Genomic DNA, 20,066 nt, shown 5'->3' on the forward strand with positions numbered 1-20,066 from the left:
TCTTCGTTTCTTCTGCGAACGCCGGAGCTGCGGCGACCCTGAATCGGAACTGGTTGGGTGGAAGAAATACGGCAGTGTTCAACGTTGTCCGTAAGCCGACCGAACGTCGGAACTCCGGCGGCACTCCAGCGGCTCTCTGTCGGAACTCTCTATCTAGGGTTCGACTCTCTCTCTCTCAAGCTTCTCTTCTCTCTCTATGAAGGTCCCAATTTGAAATTCTGAAATGTGAAATTGAAACCGCCAAACTTCAAACCCCTTATGCACTCTCTTTCCACGTCATTTAAAATTTTCAATCCAATTTTCCACGTAGACCAGTAACATTTTTGACACCTGTCCCGTGTCAAAATGTTGTCAAATTGTTAAAGTATCATTTCCCCGTTATCAAATGCATAATCCACGTAGTGGTCCCTTCTATTCGTTTTTAAGATAATTTCTGTTCTCTGTGGCCCCACAAATTTCAGTCATTTTCACTTATCTCCACTTGAACTGGTGCAATCAGAAACACTTTCGTCTTTATAATAAACTCCTCCTCGGAGCGAGAGAATGAACATTACTAAGCATCTTAGCAAATTGCATTCACAAGAAATTCCTTCAGAAAACCAGCATGAGGGAATGGGGTGTGGTTGCTTTGCTGTTATCCATAGAGTTCTTGGATGTGATTGTGTACACTCTAAGCAAAGCAGCCATGAAGAAGGGCATGAATGATTTTGTGTTCGTCATGTATTCCAATGCATTGGCATCTTGCTTACTTCTTCCCTTAACCTTACTCTTTCACAGGTATCTCCATCCAAACTTCTTTTCTTTTCTTTTCCCTTTACCCATATATTAATGAATTCTAGACAAGTAAATACATTCTCCTCTCTCTCTCTTTTTAATCGATTTCATGACTTAGCAGGAAAAGAGCTCCTCCGCCACTCACTTATTCCTTGGTGGGCCAAATATTTGTTAATGGCTTGTTAAGGTAATTACCTTTTTCAGTGTAAACAATCTCAATTTTGGTTTAACCTGAATGAATGTCTTGTTGATGAGGGAGCAGGTTTATGGTTATTTGTTTTCAAGTCTCATTTGGACTTCTTTTTACCTTTCTTTCTCTGAACTTGTGTTCTTCTCTGTCTTGCAGTTGCAGTGTTCAGATGCTAAGGTTTTTTGGAATCGGTTTCAGCTCTCCTACTTTAGCAACTGCAATGTCTGACTTAATCCCTGCTTTTACCTTCATACTTGCCATCTTCTTCAGGTTCTTATCTTTGCTCTCATTTTGTAACAACGGTTTTCTCTTGAGATCTTAGCAATGAAAAGTGACAGAGTGCAATCAAATTTTGGAATTAATAGCTACCTTATAGTAGGTATTGCATAATTTTCTTAACTTAATCCTTTAAGCTTATCCGTTTGGTAATTGTGGGTACAGGATGGAAAAATTGGATTGGAAAACTAACACCACACAGGCCAAGGCCATTGGGACATTTGTATCAATCACTGGAGCCTTGATAATTACTCTGTACAAGGGCCAGGCAATCATAAATAATCATCCGTCTAATAAATTGTTTCCCAAAAACCTCGTTTCATCTGAAAATTTTGATTGGGTAATTGGAGCAGTGTTACTTGCGGGTCATAGCTTTGTTCTCTCGTTGTTGTTTATAGTTCAGGTAATTAATGCAAATATCGGACAGGATGTTGGCTTATGTACAAATAAGTATAACAGATGCTAAAAAATATTGGTTTCACTTAGTTTCTTTCGTATTTGTAGACATGGATAATCAGAAATTACCCTGCAGAGCTTATGGTGGTACTCATTCGCGGTATATTAGTAGCTCTGCTATCTGTTCCTGCTTCACTGATTTCAGTTAAGGATCCAAAGGCTTTGAGATTGGGATTTGATGTGCAGTTGATAGCTATTATATGTCAAGTAAGAATAGAGACTGATACTATTCCTGACTGTATTATACAAGTCTTGTTGTTCTGATTTTCGAGTTAACTTAGTGTCTTTCTGAATGTAGGCAATTTTCAGCGTATCCTTTCGAAGTGTTGTTCATATATGGGTGATGGGAAAGAAGGGCCCTCTCTATGTTGCAATGTTTAAGCCAATTGGAATAGTCTTTGCGGCCATAATGGGAATTTCGTTACTGGGTGACTCTCTCTATCTTGGCAGGTATAAATTTCTTTCATGTTTTAATCATAAGAGAAACGTGGAGGGATGATTTTTGTTTGCGTGTGAGTGATCCCAGTCTAAGGAAGACAATTATGAAAGGAGAATATTCTCCTTTTGTGTAATGCAATTGAAAAAATACTTTAGTGTTAGAAGGAATAGGATATCAAAGTCTTGTCTTTGTTTTATGTACAGTGTGCTTGGAGCAGCCATAGTGGTGATTGGTTTTTATGGTGTTCTTTGGGGGAAAAGCCAAGAGAGAAGAACAAAGGAAGAGAGTGAAGATCATACGTTGGAATCATCCTCGCCCGTTGCCCCTCTTTTGCAGAACAAGAGAATGGAAGAATAGAATCATCCCTGAGATAATGATGGAATCAAAGACTGGTTATTTTTTGGCAAATGCTGAAATTATTAGCCCTTACAGATCTTCAAGATAAATGTCTCACGATGTAATATTTTGACGGCAGACTAAAAAAAAAAATTTTTTTAGTCTAATTTGATAAGATTATATGGGTCTGTTTCATGTTCAAAGCACCCCTTGATTTGCAGCACTGCACCGAAGACAGCTTCTTGCATCAGATATTCATTTCTTGAATATCAACATAATCCATTTTAATTGTCAGTGAATTTGGTATTTCTTAATTCCTTTCTAGTATTTGTTCTTATAAAACATTTTTTAATAAGTTTTTTTTAAATATGATCCATACATTACATTAAAAAGTATTATACATACATAAACAAATACTAAACATAGTTAGAAAAAATACCACAAATACAGGCAATTAATATAATTACATCTCTCTCTTATATGTTTATGGGTTATTCACATTTCCATATTAATTTTGTTTGCAACATTATATTATTTTACTTACTTTTAAATAAATATTAAATTTAAATTAAATATGTAAACACAAAATTGTGTCCCCTTTTTTTATTAAATAATGGTTTAGTTTTCCTCTCTTTCCTTACTCTTTTTAAATTTAAAATTTATCAGCGCAATAGAAGATATAGAAAGAAAAAATTGTTATTTGGATCAAACCTTAAACGTACAGTCCTATTTTATTAATCAATACACATAACAAACAAACAAGATGAAAGATAAAAAGAGAAAGAAAGAAAACTCTGAAAATTCTGGTGCTAAATATCTGAACAATTTAAACCCATTTCTCACTGAAAATACGTGGAACCATCATTTCCACGAGATGTCGAAGCATTTTGTTGTAGGATTTTCATATCTGAATGATGTTATAGATTGTACTTACTAGGCTTCTTATTTTCTTGAAATGCGACTTCATGTTCATATTAGATGAACTTTTCTTTTCCAACAATGATACATAGACACCAACAAATATAAAGACCCATTTAACATATCATTTTCATTTTCTTGTCACATCTTATCACCTACGCACCCATCCCTCGTCCCAGTCTTTCTCTCTCATGGTGTAGAGTGTTGACAAACTTTTGGTATCCACAGAACAATTTTCTTCTTTACAAAAATAAAAATTTTACAACATGACTTTTCTTAAAGACTTGATGAACAAAACATGTTACAACTATCAAGGTTGATGTCATCTTTAAACTCCAACTTTAGATCGACACATCTACACACTAGTATATAGGTAACACTAGTCCTCATCCTCAAAAGAAAGGAGAGAAATAATATACTTCAGAGACTATTTTTTTATTCTGAGTACAATATTTGAAACTGCCTATTTGATGGCAGAATTGGAGCATCCTTTCAAATGAACTAAGGCCCTTGTGTGTCTTCATGGCCGTTTTCCTCCAAAAGGAGCTCATCTCCCACTTTCTGGTAACGTATCATTCTCACTCCACCATCTTTAATGTCTTCGGCTTTCCCCCATAATACAGAATAAAACCCGACAACAATCACAATAGCACCAACCAGACTGCATTAAATGGTAACTATGAATCCATATTGGATAAAATAAACTCAATAGTACAATAAAGCACAAGCTACACAACCGACCTTCCAAGATAGAATGCGTCTCCGAGGAAGAAAACACCTAAAACCACTGATATGAGTATTCCTAAGGGCTTGAACATGGAAACAAAAACTGGTCCTGTCTTGTGCAAACACCAAGAAATAATACCAACTTGAAATGCAGAGCCCATGACTCCCTGTCAATGTTTACAGATGAAGCTCAGATTTCTAGGTAAAGATAATGCAGTAATTATTAGCGGGAATTTAATTTATTTTGATTACCGAGTATAATACTGCAAGCAACCTTAACTTGGGTTCCAAGCTCCAAGCGCTGATGTCTCTTTCCACAACTAAACAAGTCACAGCAGATTGAATGGCCACAAAGAAACAATAAAAGAATACAACAATCAACTCTGCTGGGTACTTTTTAAGAATAGAAGCCTGTAATATAGCAAATTACAATTAACCAAATATAGAGTATTTGCACCATGCTGGTAGAAATCACAGATTATGAGAGCTCTATCAATAATACTATGGTGATAACTTTACCTGTAAAATAATATATGCGGAAGCCATTATACAATCTGCAGCGAGAAATAATCCTGCAAGTATCCAATTAGAATCTACCGATAAAAGTTGCTTTGGAGATGAGTTTGCCGATGACATTCCCAGCAAAAGTGCAGGGCCCTTGTACAAAGTCACAATAAAAGCACCAGCAATTGATACTATTGTTCCCAAGGACTTAGCTAGGCTGCTAAATTTTCTCCAATCTAATTGTTCCATTCTGGAACCAGAAAGTGGGAAAAGTTTAAATAAATCTATGGCGGTGAACCACCAATTGAAAAACAACATTGTCATCATTTGCTCTTTTAATGAAATAAAGTGCATATTTAGCGAGTCTTTAATTTTAAAATAACTACAAAAGTCTTCCCAATTCATCCCCCAACTAAACTCATCATTTGATCCAGATATATGTTTTGTTAGGTACAAACAAAGTCCCTAAAACAAGAGATGAACATGAGTTTATATACACATAACCAAAAGTGGAATTCAAAGATTATGATAAGAATCTTGGGAGAACCATGCCAAAAAAGCCAGTTGCTATGGTTAGAACTAGAATTCAAACTTTGAATCAAACTCCTACCGAGACTAAGACCATCTAACCAATCTAAAACTACTAAACCATCCCCATATAAGATGTTTTGATGATAACTATTATTCAATGTGACTTATGCATATGTATATGTTCTTTATTATAAACCTTATAATGTGTGTTTTGTACAAACCATAGCTTGTCAGACCTTTCAGAGCTTACCAACACTTGTTAGACGACTTCTCATATAATTGTATAAAGTGCTAAACATATTCTACATCATCAGCCGTAACTAGAATTAAATCAAAAATATACTCTGTAAGTTTATATCTTCCCGTTACAAAAACTGCCTAAACATTAGATTTCACAACTTTCATATTGAAGATAAGAAAAGAAACAAATGAAACATGAAGTGATTTATTTGATTCAATCATATGCTTTTACTGCATATATTCAAATTGTTTTTATGATATGCTTTGCAGTATCTATGGAAATGCAGTCTTCAATTTCGTCTCTATACAAACGGTAATCAAGTCATGCAAAGATGATTTCAAGCAATCAGTAAAGATTATGATATTGAGAATCACTTGAAGCAATGGTCAAATTCACGAAAATTATATAAGACAAAAATCTCCAAAATTATATAAGACAAAAATCTCTAGTGAAGAACGTATACAAATACTAACGTACATGTTCTAAGTGTTCTAAGTTTTGTGGGATAGTATGAGATACCTAGTGAGCCTAAACTGTTTTTTCTTTGATAGTTTCAATGTTACTATCTTTTGAGTTCTTATTGAGATGGACTAACTAGGAATGGTTTGTGTATTCATATGTAATATGTGATTAATTAGTGGAACCTATTACTTATCTTAAGATAGAACTAGACTAAACATAACTCGTGAGTCTGAGTATATCGGAATAAAATTATTGTGTTGTTTAGTTTGGTTATTAGACGATCTATCGTTTGTGAGAAAAAAGTCTAGAGCTCTATTCAATCCCTTTTCTAGAATCAATTGTTCTTACAACTCCATACCTTGCAATTTGATCACAGTTCCCCAACACTCAACAGTCATATGAAAAATATTAATCTTCACATTGTATTGATATTAATATTGAAATCAACATGTTTAGAAACCCGTTGGCAAGCATAAACTTGGAAACCACATGTAGTTTGTGGAGCCAAACATGACATTCACATTGCCCCATAATAAAATAAATCATGCTAGAGTTAAGTATAGGAAGGGTAAGGACATAAGCAAGAACAAGGAAATGGGATGAACCTAAAAAGAACAGCAAGTACGAATGTAAAACCAGGAACGAGGTTGAGCATGGATGTGCTGAGTGTAGCTGAGCCGTAGTAAATCCCAGCATACCCAAAAGCCTGCGCCAAATAACTAAAACAAACTAAAACAAAACGCATTTCAGGCATTAGAATCAACTGTCTTTTTATCTCATTCATATGAATAATATGACATAGGAAAAAATATGCTATTATTCCCTATATTTTTTGGATAAATTCGGTTTTTGATCTCTGTTCTTTTAAATTAATAAATTAATTCTCCAGCTATGTGAGTTCAGTCTCTTTCTAACTTTGTATAGTAAAAAAATGTCCGCAAATTCATCAATTTAAGAACATAAAGAGTAAAATTAGGTTTAACAAAAGATATGTATAAAAACTGATAACACATTCTTTTATCCACAATATATAAATACATATTTCTCTGCACAATATACATGAAATAGGTGAATTTTTGAACTTGCCCGAGCAGTGCAAGCAGGAAGAATTCACAAAGGATGGAAAAGGTGATTGGAGGACGTTCAAATCTGCCAAGTATTATAAGCCAATCATAAATCATTAATGGCGAGGTTCAGTTCTGAAAAATAGCAACTGAATTGATAATAATTTATAGAGAGAGATAGGTGGTAACCTGTGTATAAGTAAGGAAATGGGAAGAAGAAGGAGGGCAGCGATTGTGTTGGAATAGAAGATGAAGATGAAATTGGTCATTCCTTGTGCCATGGCTTTTTTGCTCAATATGATTAGACCAACTTGAGCAAACTCCGCCATAATCATTCCAACAAAAGGAAGAGTCAACTTCCCCATCTTCACATAAATTACGCTTACTATCAGCAGCAGTTTTCAAGGATAACGCGAAAACTACTTCAATTCAGAGTCAACTTCCACTCCCTGTATCTTCCTCATTCTTATGAACCAGTTTGGATCCTGTTCGGTGTTTCTATCAAGGTTTTCTCTGTGCCAGAAAGCAGAACCGTTGGATTAGATCGTGTGAAATAAATTGCAGCAGAGGTTACGGCCTAACCCCTTGGCGGCTGGGTATAAAAATAGAGTTTACATGTTCTGTTTTTAATAATTTAGACACTTAATTATTAATGTAGTTGATATTTTTGGTTTTTTATTTATTTTATTCCTATATTTATTTTTTATTAATTGAATATTAATATTTAAGTGAATATTGTTTACAATGTCGACATTTTCATAAAATGTTCAATTAGTAATTTGATTTTTACATCAATTGATCTTGTATTTTTTATATGAAGATATATAATGTCATAAATTTTTCATGAGTGTTGTTCTCTACAAATCTAAGGAACAATTCAAAAACTACAATTGAATTTATATATATATATATATATATATATATATATATATATATATATATATATATATATATATTCATTTTCAATTATACATTAGACAATAATTAAAATTTTAAATTTGTGATATTAGATAGGAAACAGTCGATCTTATCGAAACTGTGTCTAAAGATATAAAAAAAAATTGTGTTCATATATAAATTCTGTAACAGATAAAAAATTGATATTATAAATGAATATCTATAAATAATAGATAGAAGTATTTTTTTATATTAGCATAGGCTTAAATGCTTACTTCGTCCTCATGTTAAGAGCTAGATTTCTGTTTAGTACCCGATTTTAAAAATGAAGACATTGGGTCCTAATGTTATAAAAAGTATATGAATAAGGTCCTGTCAGTTAAGTTGATAGCAACGGCGTTAAGTCCATGCTGATGTGGCTGTACTTTTTCTCTTCTCTCTTCTGCTGTCCAGCTTTTTTTCTCTCTTGTTCAACTTTTTCTTTGATGATTTGTTGAACTTGTTCTTTCTTTGTGGACCTTATTCGTATATTTTTCATAACATAGAGACCCAATGTCTTCATTTTTAAAAACTGAGTACTAAACAGAAATTCACCTCTTAACATGGGACAAAGTAAGCATTTAAGCCTATTAAGATACTAACAAGGTGGGTATATGTATAGTACTTTTTTTATCAGCAAAGAATAAATAAATATAATATAATAAAACACTTATGGGATGCTCTAACTCTTTACAAAAAAAGTACATGAGGTATAGAAGACATAACATCATGAACAAAAAAAAAGCTCCTTACAAAAAGATATATATATATATATATACCTCTACATAAATGACAACCCATATGGGTTTTAAAGCACAATACATACTTATAAAGTTGGAAGTGATTAGTTCTAGTTAGTCATTCTTGGATAGATACATCTTATAACAAGCTTGGTAAGACCTAGGGTGCACTAGAACGAAGTCAAGTAAGGAATGCATACCTAAACAACTAATATATTCACAACAATTCTAGCCAAAAGAAAAAGGCACTAATATTGGTCATTTGATATTGCTTCTCCTAATAAGGTGGATAATGTCTTTTTATGATCTTTACATAGCGCTTGTATCCAACTTTCATTTCAATTATGCGTCTTTCGATCTCTTGATCTTAGCTACTCAGTTTTCACTTTCTCACTTCCTTCCTTATTTAGGTGATGCTACTTCCAAATACATAAGACACTTCTAACAAATAGGGATTACTAATTCATAAAGATTTTAAACATAAATAAAGACACATACACTAGTCACTATATAAGAATTTAACATTATGAATCTTATGTTTAATCCAAATTCATGCATTTACCTTCTATTGTCTAAAAATTGCACCACTTTTCTGATTTCATTTCTCTCCAAATGAGATTTTGCATACTATTAAGATTAAGAAGATTGAATTTTTCAAAATTGACTCTAGGTTGGTTATGATACGCTTTAGTCACTTTCATCCATCTATCACACATGTTTCATACTCTGAGATACTATGCACGAAAAGAATAGGTGAGTCATACTTTCTCTTTATCTAAGTATAGCTTACACAAGTTATACTTTCCTCTTTATCTAAGTATAGCTTACACAAGTTATTTGGTAAGTGTGTCCTCCTTATAATAAATTTATTCTTTATTGGTAACTTGTCAAACAACACTCGTCATTTGTTCTTTGTTGGTAACTTGTCGAACAACACTCATCATCCTAATAATATTAACGCTGATTTCACAAAAATAAACACATTATTTCTATTTAAATTTAAATAATATAAAGATTTAATTGAATAAAAAAATATATATAAATAAAAATAAAATATGGGTCTAAATATAAAAATTAAATTACTAATTAAATCTTTTATTAGATAAACATGTAGTAAAATTCCAAATTGCACAAAGAAACATATTGACTTTATTTACAAATACATATTTAATATATTAAAAATATAAAACACACTTAATATATAAACGTTCGTGTGTAACTAGGAATATTTCGAAGATTATATTTAAGGTCATAAAAGTATTTTGTTGGAAGACATAAGACTAAGGTGTTCGTCTTACATAACTATTTAATAATATGACATCATCAAAATAGTAAAATCTTGAATTATAAAAATAAAAAAAAATATTTTTCTGTCTTATAAATATATATTTCTATAAATAACTAAATAAAATATTATGTAATTATATAAACATTTTAAAAACCTTGCATTCAAATCGGAATTTCGAAAAGATCTTAAAAGAAATATACAAAAATTAATTTAAAACATTATAACATGATTTCTATAAGAAAATGTTCAAAGTTTAGGAGTGTAATCACTAAAAAGTGTTTATGCCAATAAAAAGTGTTGAATTGGTCCTTTAAAATTTTGTTCACTTAAAAAATTTATTAAAAAGATTTTTTAAAATCTGATTGACAACGAGATTTAAAGCTCTTTACATTCTTTAATCAAACATTTCAACTGTTTGAAATATGAAAATATTTAATTAAAATTCAGACAATAAATTTTATAATATATCACACCACAATTAAATTACACATATGATTAATATGATATTACATATCAATTATAATAGTAACAAATATAGTGATTTATCAATTAATTACCTAATAACCCCAAAATTATTATTAAAGATTCAATTTATAGCATTTCTTAAAACAAACAATTAGAATTTTAAATTTGCATAAACTTAAATATAATACACTCGAATTTTATACAGGTTCACTCTAATAGAACTACATCTATTTAGTCAAGACAACCTTACCTTGACTTTTCACTAATTTAAGATATCCTTATAGTTGAATTCTTGAAAAAATAAATACACACAACACAAGTTTCTTAAATCATATAAGAAATAATCAAGACATCATAATCACTCTTGTATTTCTAGACTCATACCAGAAACACCACACAAACACAAGCGAAGACACAAGAAAGATCAAACATTATGATTTACTCCCTCTAATTAATTAATAACCTTCTTCAACTCGCCAACTAGATTGAGCAAATATGAGTGCTTTTCAACCAGTAGTAGCACAAACTTTCTCTAAGAGAATGAGATTAAGCATATTTTCAAAAGTGTTTTTGTGTTTTTCAAATTTTTCATCTTCTCATAGAAAAAAAAAGGTTGTATATGTAAACTTGACATATTGAATCCATTGAAAGTAATTCCCCATAGATTGATTTCACTTATTGTTATTTCATCTCATTTAATATGTTATTTTGATAATGCTAAATTTTACCATATTTTAAGCATCATTTTAGTGGCAAAATCAACTCCTTTCTAACTTATAACTTGTTAAATCCTCTTCTTTTGTCTTGTTTTCTAAATATTTGTGTTTTTGGCTACTTTGATGTACTTTCATCAATAATCCCTTATTTTGTAGCTAAAAATGAGCTTGGAAGACTCTCCAACCATGTATAGAACTGGACCAAGAAGCAAGCACATGCAGAAATGCCATCAGCAGCGCAAGAACGCTCGTCGCAGGGCGGACGCTTGTCCCAGGAGAGCGGACGCTCGTCCAGAAGGCAGAAGAGCGGACGCTCGTCCAGATTGGAAGCACAAGCGGACGCTCGTCCAGAAGAGAGAAGTGGACGTTCGTCGAGTGTGAACGAACGAGAGGACGCTCGTCCAGGCAAGAGGACGCTCGTCCAGGAAAGAGGACGCTCGTCCAGAAGAGGACGCTCGTCCCAGGAGAGGACGCTCGTCCCAGGCAGAAGTGGACGCTCGTCCAGCCAGGCAGAGGACGCTCGTTCGGCCAGACAGGCAGAGGACGCTCGTCCAAGCCAGGCAGAGCAGGACGCTCGTCTAGCTAGCAGAGAGGACGCTCGTCCAAGTAGCAGAGAGGACGCTCGTCCATGCAAAAGAGGACGTTCGTCCAGCGAGCAGAAGAGGACGCTCGTCCAAGGAGGCGTTAACGCTCGGCAGCGAGAAGTGGACGTTCGTCCACTTTCAGCTTCCAGAGAGTTTCACGCCCGGGCGTGAGAAATGGGGCGCCCGGGCGTGACTTTCCAGAGAGTCTCGCGCCCGGGCGCGACTTATAGAGGGCGCCGGGCGCGACTTTTACTGATGTGGCAGACAACTTATTTAACCCTAAAACGCGAAGGGGAAAGGGTCTTTGGTTCTTTGGAGGTGCGATTTCACGGCTGGAGCTCATGGAGGGCGTGAGGAGCTTGTGGGAACATCTCCTCCTCTTCCTTTGGGTCTCCTTCTTCATCCATCTTCCATTCTTGTAAGCTTTAGGGTTCTCCATGGAAATGGAGAACCAAACCCATCTTGTTGGGATTAGTTGTAGCCTTTGAATTCTTGTGTAATTGTTGAATGATTTGATTATATATATGCCTTTTCTATCAATTGCTAGTATTCTTGTTTCCGATCTTAAAGCTTGCATGTAATGGGAACGTTCATGACTTGATTTTGGGGTTTTATGGATTATGGGAACGTAAGATGAAACCCGGAACTGAAATAGGAGTCCTTGTGGGTCATTGATTCTAGGAATGGAAGATGATTCACATGTTGTCTTAGATCCCAGCTCTTTAATGCGGGTTTTGCTTGTTAGATTGCCAAGGAATTGGGGTTTGATAAGGAAAACCTAGGCCTTTCACCTAAGGAATTAGGGCTAGAGTGTTTTAGTGGATTGACTTTAGTAAATTGATAGAGAGGAGATAAAATTGGTCATACACAAGAGTGAATTGGTGAAAACTAGCCTTAACAATGTCATTTCATTCCATTTCTAATCTTTTCCATTTCCAAGTGCCTTCAATACCAAAGTCCAACCTTGTAATTATGTATGAATTTATATTTCTACACTTGTTCTGTAAATCGATGTTATGTTACCGGTTTATTACTTGAACGATTCGGTGCACTTGCCGAAATCGAGCCCAACAAGTTTTTGGACTATCAAGTTTTTGGCGCCGTTGCCGGGGATTTGGGGATTGAACCCGAGTCCTAGCAACGACTAACAAGTTTTGGGTCATCAAGTTTTTGGCGCCGTTGCCGGGGACTTGTGTTCCAACACAAGGCAATTTGGGCATTTATGACTCATTTAAACTTTGTTGTGAATTTTTCTTTTTAATGTTGTTGTGTATGCAGTTGGCTTTATTTTTTTAAGACTTTCCATTGATTTAGTTTGAACTTAATGTCTGTCTCGGGGTACGCTTTAGAGCTTGATGTTGTTATTGAAAGTTCTTAGGAATGAGATTTCAGTAGCGGAACTAACTAAATCAAACCAGATGTGCAAATCACCAGGGATGGGGTTTTGTGTTTGGATTCACTGTTTTGGAACTTAAGGCAAGTTTGATGGACTTCTTACACCAAGGGATTGGGTGAGGATTTGTCATACTTAGGTAGGCACAACAAGAGGGATCTGAGTGTTCTAACTTCAGAAAACAGGGAAAGTGGAATTCTTTGCCAATTGTATGTCTCTTTTGTTTGAATTTCTTTTATGCAATTTGCCTACAGATGTTTCTAGTTGTTGGAAGATCCTAGGGATGGGATTTCAACAGCTGAAAAGGGAGTACTAAGTGATCTTGCAACAAGAGGGATCTGAGTGAGGTTATTTAAGAAATCCATTTCAATCATTTTGCATATTGGAATTGTTGTTTGGTTGGTGTGCTCACGTTCTGCAATTTTGTTTCTTCTTTTCCTTATTTCTTTGTTTGTGTTTTTATTTTATTTTTCTATTTCACTTCTCTATATGTTACTTTTAATTTTATCTTTATGTTTTAGTTTTTGTAAGAAATTGTTATGCAGGTGCAAATGGAGTCATCTTCAGTGTTTAGTTATGTTATTTATGTTTTGTAATATGTTTTGAACTATGTGTTAGTTGTAAAGACAATTGTGTTTTGATTTAATGATTTGGCATTGTCTGATTACGTTATGTGATTCTTGAGGATGATGACATGTATGTTTGTGGTGGCAGTGCTTAAATTTTTTTTTTTTATCTGTGTGTATGAATATGACCAGATCTGTGAGTGTTGAGAGCATATATTGATTGAGAGATATTGAGTTGTCTAGATATGAAATTGGTTTTTGCATGATTTTGATTCTACGTATATACACACACTTTTTGGTTAAGGATGAAAAAGGCCCTGTTTATTATTGATTATATAGCTACTTGGCCAAATAGCCAACCTTTAGACACTGGGATACATTTGTGAACCTTTTTGAGCCTTGAAAATTTTTTCCTTCCACCTTGAGCCTAATAGATGATATCCTACCTTACACCCTAGAAGAGAACATGTACAATGCTTTCAATGAGGTTACGGTTGAATTCAAGTTTGGGGGAAGAAAAGATCAATAAAAAAATTATAAAAATGATGCTTAAAATGAAAAAGAAGGTTGAGTTGTGAAAGAAAATGGTATGTGATGATTGATATATTTTGGGATTTGAGTACTGGATTGGGAATTGAAGTTGTTCTCTTCTTAATAGGTGTCTTTGAATCCAAGAAAAACCATGATTCTTTTTCTAGCCAAGCCAAGCCTTAACCTGAAAAGACCTTTGGACTTAACCAATAGTGTGTAAAGTGTGTGAATCAAATGAAATGCAAAAGCTGATGAAGTTCTATGTCAATTCTACTGTCATGTGAGGACAAACACTTGAGTGTGAGTAATGATAAATGTTGATCTGGTTGTTCATATTCTATGCACACATGATTTTGTGAGTGATGCATCATGTCATACTTGTTTGAAATCTTTGGGAATGCATGTGATTATTCTGATGTGCAGAGTCATTTTATCAAAATGTCAAATGTCTGTTGCGATGTTCATTTTCTTATGTGATTTCATGAGGGCATGAAATAGTTCAAGTTTGGGGGAGTTGATAAGTGTGAAAAACAGATGTTTTGACACTTATAAAGGATCTCAATTTTGTAATTATTCATGTTATTACTCAGTGAAAAGTCGTAATAGGAAGTAGATTGTGTTGTAAATTATTGTTCAAGAAAAGTTGTACAAAACAGTCAATTCTCGCATAGCAGAAGCAAAATTCGCAGAGCCAGGAGAATACATTCGCACGGCGCACCACCATTGGTTCGCTGAGCGAATGACATCAGAGAAGAATGAAAATTGCAAAATTCGCACAGCGCACCAGAGGCTGTGCGCTTAGCTAATTTGTGCAGTTGAGTGCTGAATTAATTTTAATTCGCACAGCGAATATGCTTCTGTGCGCTGAGCGAATGGAGCAGTTTTATGAGAATTCAACTGTCTCTTAAAAGACGTGATTTGAAGGAACTGAAGGAAAGGGGGAAGTTCCGAACAAAAGAAAGAAAGGAAAACATCTCAGGAACTTCCGGAGACTACTTCAAGGCATCGAGACACCATTTTTGCAAGGGATTGCTTCAAATGTGTACGTTTAGATGACTAGGAGTAGTTTTTCTTTCGTTGGAATTGGATGTAATGAACTCACTGTGATGTACTTTTCCTGTTCAATATATCGTTGTTCGTTCATATGCTCTTTCTTGAATTTACTATGGAAATATAATGTTATTTGAATGTTTCTGATTACTGGAAAGTAACTTTGAACATGGACATAGATAGAGCACCTAAGTGATTTGGGATCTAGGGATAGACTCAATAACTTGGTCATTCTTAACATCGGACTTAATGCAAATTGTATGTTAAATTGACTAAGGGATTAGCATTTTGATATATTAATTTAGAACTAGTTGCTAAGGGATTAGAACTAGTATGCCTTGATGTGAATGTTTGAATGAAATAATGATATATTGTACAGAGTTTTATCTTCATATGATTCATGAAACTCAATTCCAACAAAGTTTCTTTTAAATATAATTCCTTGCACACCAACTGTTTGATAAAAATACCAAAAAGAGTTTCTTGTGTTTTTTGTACACTTTGATGTCTAATTGAATTATAAAAGGAAGAATTGTCATGTGTTGCACAAGTCCCTTGGGAGAACGATACTTTGAACTTACTCTATATTACTTGTAACGATTTGGTATACTTGCCAAAAAGTTATCATATTTACATAACTATATGCACAATTATTTTAACCTATTAAACAATACTTTAACATATTAAATAACTACAGGACACACACTAAGATTTCTATCCTAAGTCAGATTTACACATAAATTTTCAAGCTTCATCAAACCTTCATTCTTCAAGACTCTTTTTACCAACACTTTGTACAAAAAGAAGATATGCTTGATGGTTGTCATTTTAGCTATCAAATAATTTTCACTTCTACAATGTTAGTATTATAGGATGAGCTACTAGATTGGGTTAAGTCAACCACATTCGTCTTCCAACAAATTCAGTGAAAGAACTCACTTAAATTAGTTTCTTATGATGTCATAAGGTTTTAGATGAAAGAATTGTAAAAAAAGAGTATTTTGAATGAAATAGTAAATTATGGAAAATGTAAAAGACTTAAACAAATATGATAAACAAAGGTTAAATTTTCAGATATCTCATATTAAAATTCTATGTCGGTTTTCGAAGTATCATTATTCAATCAATTTCAAAATAGAGTTTAAGTCAATAAAATGATCTATTTGCTAAGTTTCTTACTCACTCTAGTTAACCAATCCATTAATTAACCCAAGCAAGTAAGACTCTTAGATTTTACATGCATGCATAGTACAAAAAATGTAAAATCTTACATATTCTTATACCTCTTATTGTTAAGACAACAAACATAAAAATTAGAATCAACCAATCAATTAATTCATTTAACTTCTTTTTGTAGTCCAAGAAAGACTCTAATCACTTAATCCATTACTATAGTCCAACTATGAATAAAGCATAATGACGAATACACATATGCATGCAAACAATGTAAATCTTTTACCTTTCACTTAAACAAGAAGTTATTTGGAAGTTTAAATACAAATTATAACTAAAGATGTAAAATAGAAATGCTACTGTTTAAACCAATCTTAAAGCATAAATCAGAACTCAAGAAGAATAAACAAAAATAAATTTATACATTAATTAAATGAATAAAGGTGTATCATCTTATAATCCATTATGAAATTATAGAAGAAATCAACCTAAGAGACTTAGTTTTCGATGTGGAAGGTGATACAATACATGATAACAAAGTGAAATGAGATGCGATGATGAGAACGACTAATGGTATGATGAATGATTAATAAAAAAAAAAAACCCTTTCATGTGTACTACTTCTATTTATATCAGTTTGGAATAATTTAATGCAGTTATGACCACGTTGTTGATAAGTATGAAAAATACATGTTTTAAGACTTATTAACACTAGTGCAGAAAGGGATTTAGACGTCTGTTCTTTTGGCTTTTTGACGTCCGACCTGTACCCGATATCTTTGTGGGTGACGTTAGCCAGACGTCGGGCGTATACCTTGGACGTCTATATAGACGTCCGATGTGTCAGGCCCGACGTCTATATAGACGTCCGACGTCTACGTAGACGTCCGAGGTATACCCTCGACGTCTACGTAGACGTCCAAGGTGTACCCACTGACGTCCATATGCCTGAAACGGGTTGTTTAGGGATTAGGGGTTGGACGTCGGTTTGTGCACTGTCAGACGTCTATAGACGTCCGTTAGTGCACTAACCGACGTCTACTAGGTTTTTTTTTTTAAAATTAATTTATTTTTACAATAAAACCACACCTGAAAAGCAGAAAATATTCCCAGAACAATATAGTATAATATATATATATGTGTTTCATATAAAGAAAGTTCTACTTAATGTAAAAAATAATCCAATACCAAAACTATAAAGATATAAACTTAAACTAAAACTAAGCAATGTTCAACAACAAATAAAACTATTCCTAACTCCATCTTTGCAGAAGATAAGTTGTCCACTCCTGCCTTATCTGCCTAATTGTGTCCTCTAGTATAAGAGATGTACTCTTGAAGCGCTGCAAAATTGAAGAAAGATTCATTATGGTTTCATATATGTTTGAAGATGAATTTGATTTGTAATGTATTCAAGGTATGCATCATTACCTCATTCCAGTCATCTGTAATGACAACTCGAATGATGGTCTTAATCCAACACATGACATAGAAGCTACATTCCCATGAATCTAGCTTCTGGTTACACTAAAATGACAAACTAAATAGTTAAGAATTTAGATCATTCAATAACATAGGAAATGAATTAGAATTATAAATGACTTACAACCTTTGGATACAAAATTTGAACTAGTTGACCTCGAGATTTACCAATAACTCTGTACAGATTGAAAACACAAAGTAAAATTAATATAACTATATTTATAATAAAAGTTTAAGGTGAACATTAAATTCAAAGTCATTTTTGGAGAAACCCTTACCCTTGAAGCATTGTTCTCAAGTCATTTTTCATCTTCCTATGCAACGAACAAAACCATATAATTTTACATTGTTTGGGAATGATGACCATCAGCTGCCAGTGCGACCTATCACGAAGGACAAATAGTTATTTAACTAATTAAAGAAACTTTAATAATGAACTTTTACATATAACAACACCTACCCATCAATGTGTGGCACAAGGTATATGTCTCTTTTTGACTCATCCATCCATGTTTGCAAATAATGTTGTCTGTTTTCAAGTGTGTTACCAGAAGGTTGAATGGTCTGAGGTTCAACAAATTCGTACATGGAAGACCGACCTTGGTCTACAAAGATTGTGTCCATGTACCTAAAACAACAAAGTTAAGTTGTTAGAAACTATAGGAATCTAAATAAAAGTAATATGGAAGACAAAATTAACTATCTTACATGCACCACAGTTGAATGATGGAAATATTCAACATCTTGTCTCCCCCAATCACCTCCAATGCATCAGGCAATGTGATATATACTGGCACATGGGGGGAAGACCAAATACTCTCAAATCCCAATATAGCTCTAATGGTGCTTTCTTCAACCTGGGTAATCTTGTCATTAGCTTTGATAGAGGATCATCCTCCGCTTCAACCATGTCATCATCTTCATGTATGACTGTATCATGAATCGGCTGCTTCTGAGGACGTGTGAACTGAAGATAAGAATTTCATCAAAGAGTTATCAACAAATATTTTTAAACTTCACATAGAAATACTAATAAAAAAGACATTATACCTGTGGAGTAGCGATGTGTGACATGATCAATGCTCTAGGCCAGGCTATAAATGATCTTATGGCCTCCCCCACAAAATTAATTTCTGGAGTGGGTACAGGCACCTGAGCCTGAGGATCCCGAATCTCGTCAATCGTCACACGCACGTGGTGGGGTAATATGGGAACACCATGAATAGTCTGCCCTCCCTCAAGCACTCGTCCGACAGCCACAATGCGTGGGGATCCCTTTCAACCAACAGCTCATATTGACCACTATACTAAGTAGGTTTTACAACAGAGCATGATCCTCTAGTGCTGACACGAGGTGGTGTGGGAGTTTCAGCGGGCCCCATGTTGCCTTGCGTCATGGAATGCAGCTTCTCTTCAAGCGCTCTTTGTATTTCTTTTTGTTCTTGTAGCTGCTCCATGAATCGTTGCTCCATTGATCTCATGCTTTGGTTGAATCTTTCCTCCCACTGAAGATCCATCTGCCTCAATGCCTCCTGACTCACTGATTGAGTGGTTTCCTGTGTAGGGCCAAAGTAGTCATGAAGACCAATCGCCCCAGGAACTCCACGTACACATCCTGGGTGCTCGGGCTTTCCAATGACCGTTGTTAGAATGTCATCCCTACCTTGGCCAGCAAATGTTCCCTGAGTCTGCTGCTCAACCAACTCATCCTGCACATAAAAAAACCAAGTTACTTAGAAGACATGTTGTGAAAGATACACAATCAAACAATGTTTAGAATTTGAACTTACAATTCTTTGTGAGATCAAGGCAACTGAGGAAGATGTCATGTTCCCATCAGATTTAGTCCGAGCAGCCTTCCACAGCTCGTACCTAGCAGGTGCAGGTGCAAGGTCCGACGACTCAAGTCCCAAGGCATCCGCTCTAGACTTTCTAATTTTCTTTTCTAGTTTTGCATAACCACCTCGTGATAACAAGTGTGGTGCATCGTTTAGCCTTTGTCTTTCTTGGGCGGCTAACCTTTTACCCTGTGAAACCATGTATATAAATAAGTGTAAAATCATAAGAACTCAATGAAAGACTTTTCAGATGTTAAGAAACATACCTTCCATTCCTCAGACTCTCTAGATGCACGAAACTGTATCCACTCCTCCTCTGTGAAGGTATAATGCTGACATGGATTTTCATGTTGTCTGTCTCTAAAGACATATAGTCGTGTCAGCCTT

At 34.3% G+C, this 20,066-nt stretch overlaps 2 protein-coding genes across 3 annotated transcripts; one reads left to right on the top strand and one right to left on the bottom strand.

Annotated features, from left to right (window-relative positions):
- The first annotated feature begins 521 nt into the window (after window positions 1-521).
- LOC108330995 (WAT1-related protein At5g40210) lies at window positions 522-2,788 on the top strand. The gene is made up of 7 exons (XM_017565597.2): window positions 522-777; window positions 896-961; window positions 1,121-1,234; window positions 1,406-1,643; window positions 1,745-1,903; window positions 1,995-2,146; window positions 2,339-2,788. Exons 1-7 carry the CDS (start codon window positions 605-607, stop codon window positions 2,490-2,492), a joined length of 1,056 nt encoding a protein of 351 aa, XP_017421086.1. The 5' UTR covers window positions 522-604; the 3' UTR covers window positions 2,493-2,788.
- Window positions 2,789-3,646: 858 nt separating this feature from the next.
- On the bottom strand, window positions 3,647-7,497 carry LOC108332211 (WAT1-related protein At5g40240). Of its 2 annotated transcripts, none has more exons than XM_052876671.1 (7): window positions 7,107-7,497; window positions 6,940-7,002; window positions 6,459-6,559; window positions 4,635-4,687; window positions 4,368-4,526; window positions 4,131-4,282; window positions 3,647-4,050 (listed from the first exon to the last, which is right to left on the bottom strand). In XM_052876671.1, exons 1-7 carry the CDS (start codon window positions 7,280-7,282, stop codon window positions 3,891-3,893), a joined length of 864 nt encoding a protein of 287 aa, XP_052732631.1. In that variant the 5' UTR covers window positions 7,283-7,497; the 3' UTR covers window positions 3,647-3,890. The 2 variants fall into 2 exon arrangements, with proteins under 2 accessions (XP_052732631.1, XP_017422892.1); XM_017567403.2 differs by having other exon boundaries at window positions 4,635-4,869; window positions 6,459-6,572; window positions 7,107-7,496.
- Window positions 7,498-20,066: the final 12,569 nt, after the last annotated feature.

The sequence above is a fragment of the Vigna angularis genome, chromosome 4 (assembly GCF_016808095.1).
Source record: "Vigna angularis cultivar LongXiaoDou No.4 chromosome 4, ASM1680809v1, whole genome shotgun sequence".
Classification (NCBI taxonomy): domain Eukaryota; kingdom Viridiplantae; phylum Streptophyta; class Magnoliopsida; order Fabales; family Fabaceae; genus Vigna; species Vigna angularis.

Coding starts and splice junctions, on each gene's coding strand:
- LOC108330995 (XM_017565597.2), top strand. CDS start 605: ATGAGGGAATGGGGTGTGGTTGCTTTGCTGTTATCCATAGAGTTCTTG. Junction 778..895: donor TTAACCTTACTCTTTCACAG/GTATCTCCATCC, acceptor ATGACTTAGCAG/GAAAAGAGCTCCTCCGCCAC. Junction 962..1,120: donor TTTGTTAATGGCTTGTTAAG/GTAATTACCTTT, acceptor TCTGTCTTGCAG/TTGCAGTGTTCAGATGCTAA.
- LOC108332211 (XM_017567403.2), bottom strand. CDS start 7,282: ATGGGGAAGTTGACTCTTCCTTTTGTTGGAATGATTATGGCGGAGTTT. Junction 6,573..6,939: donor TTCCTGCTTGCACTGCTCGG/GCAAGTTCAAAA, acceptor AGTTTGTTTTAG/TTATTTGGCGCAGGCTTTTG. Junction 4,527..4,634: donor CCGCATATATTATTTTACAG/GTAAAGTTATCA, acceptor GCTATATTACAG/GCTTCTATTCTTAAAAAGTA.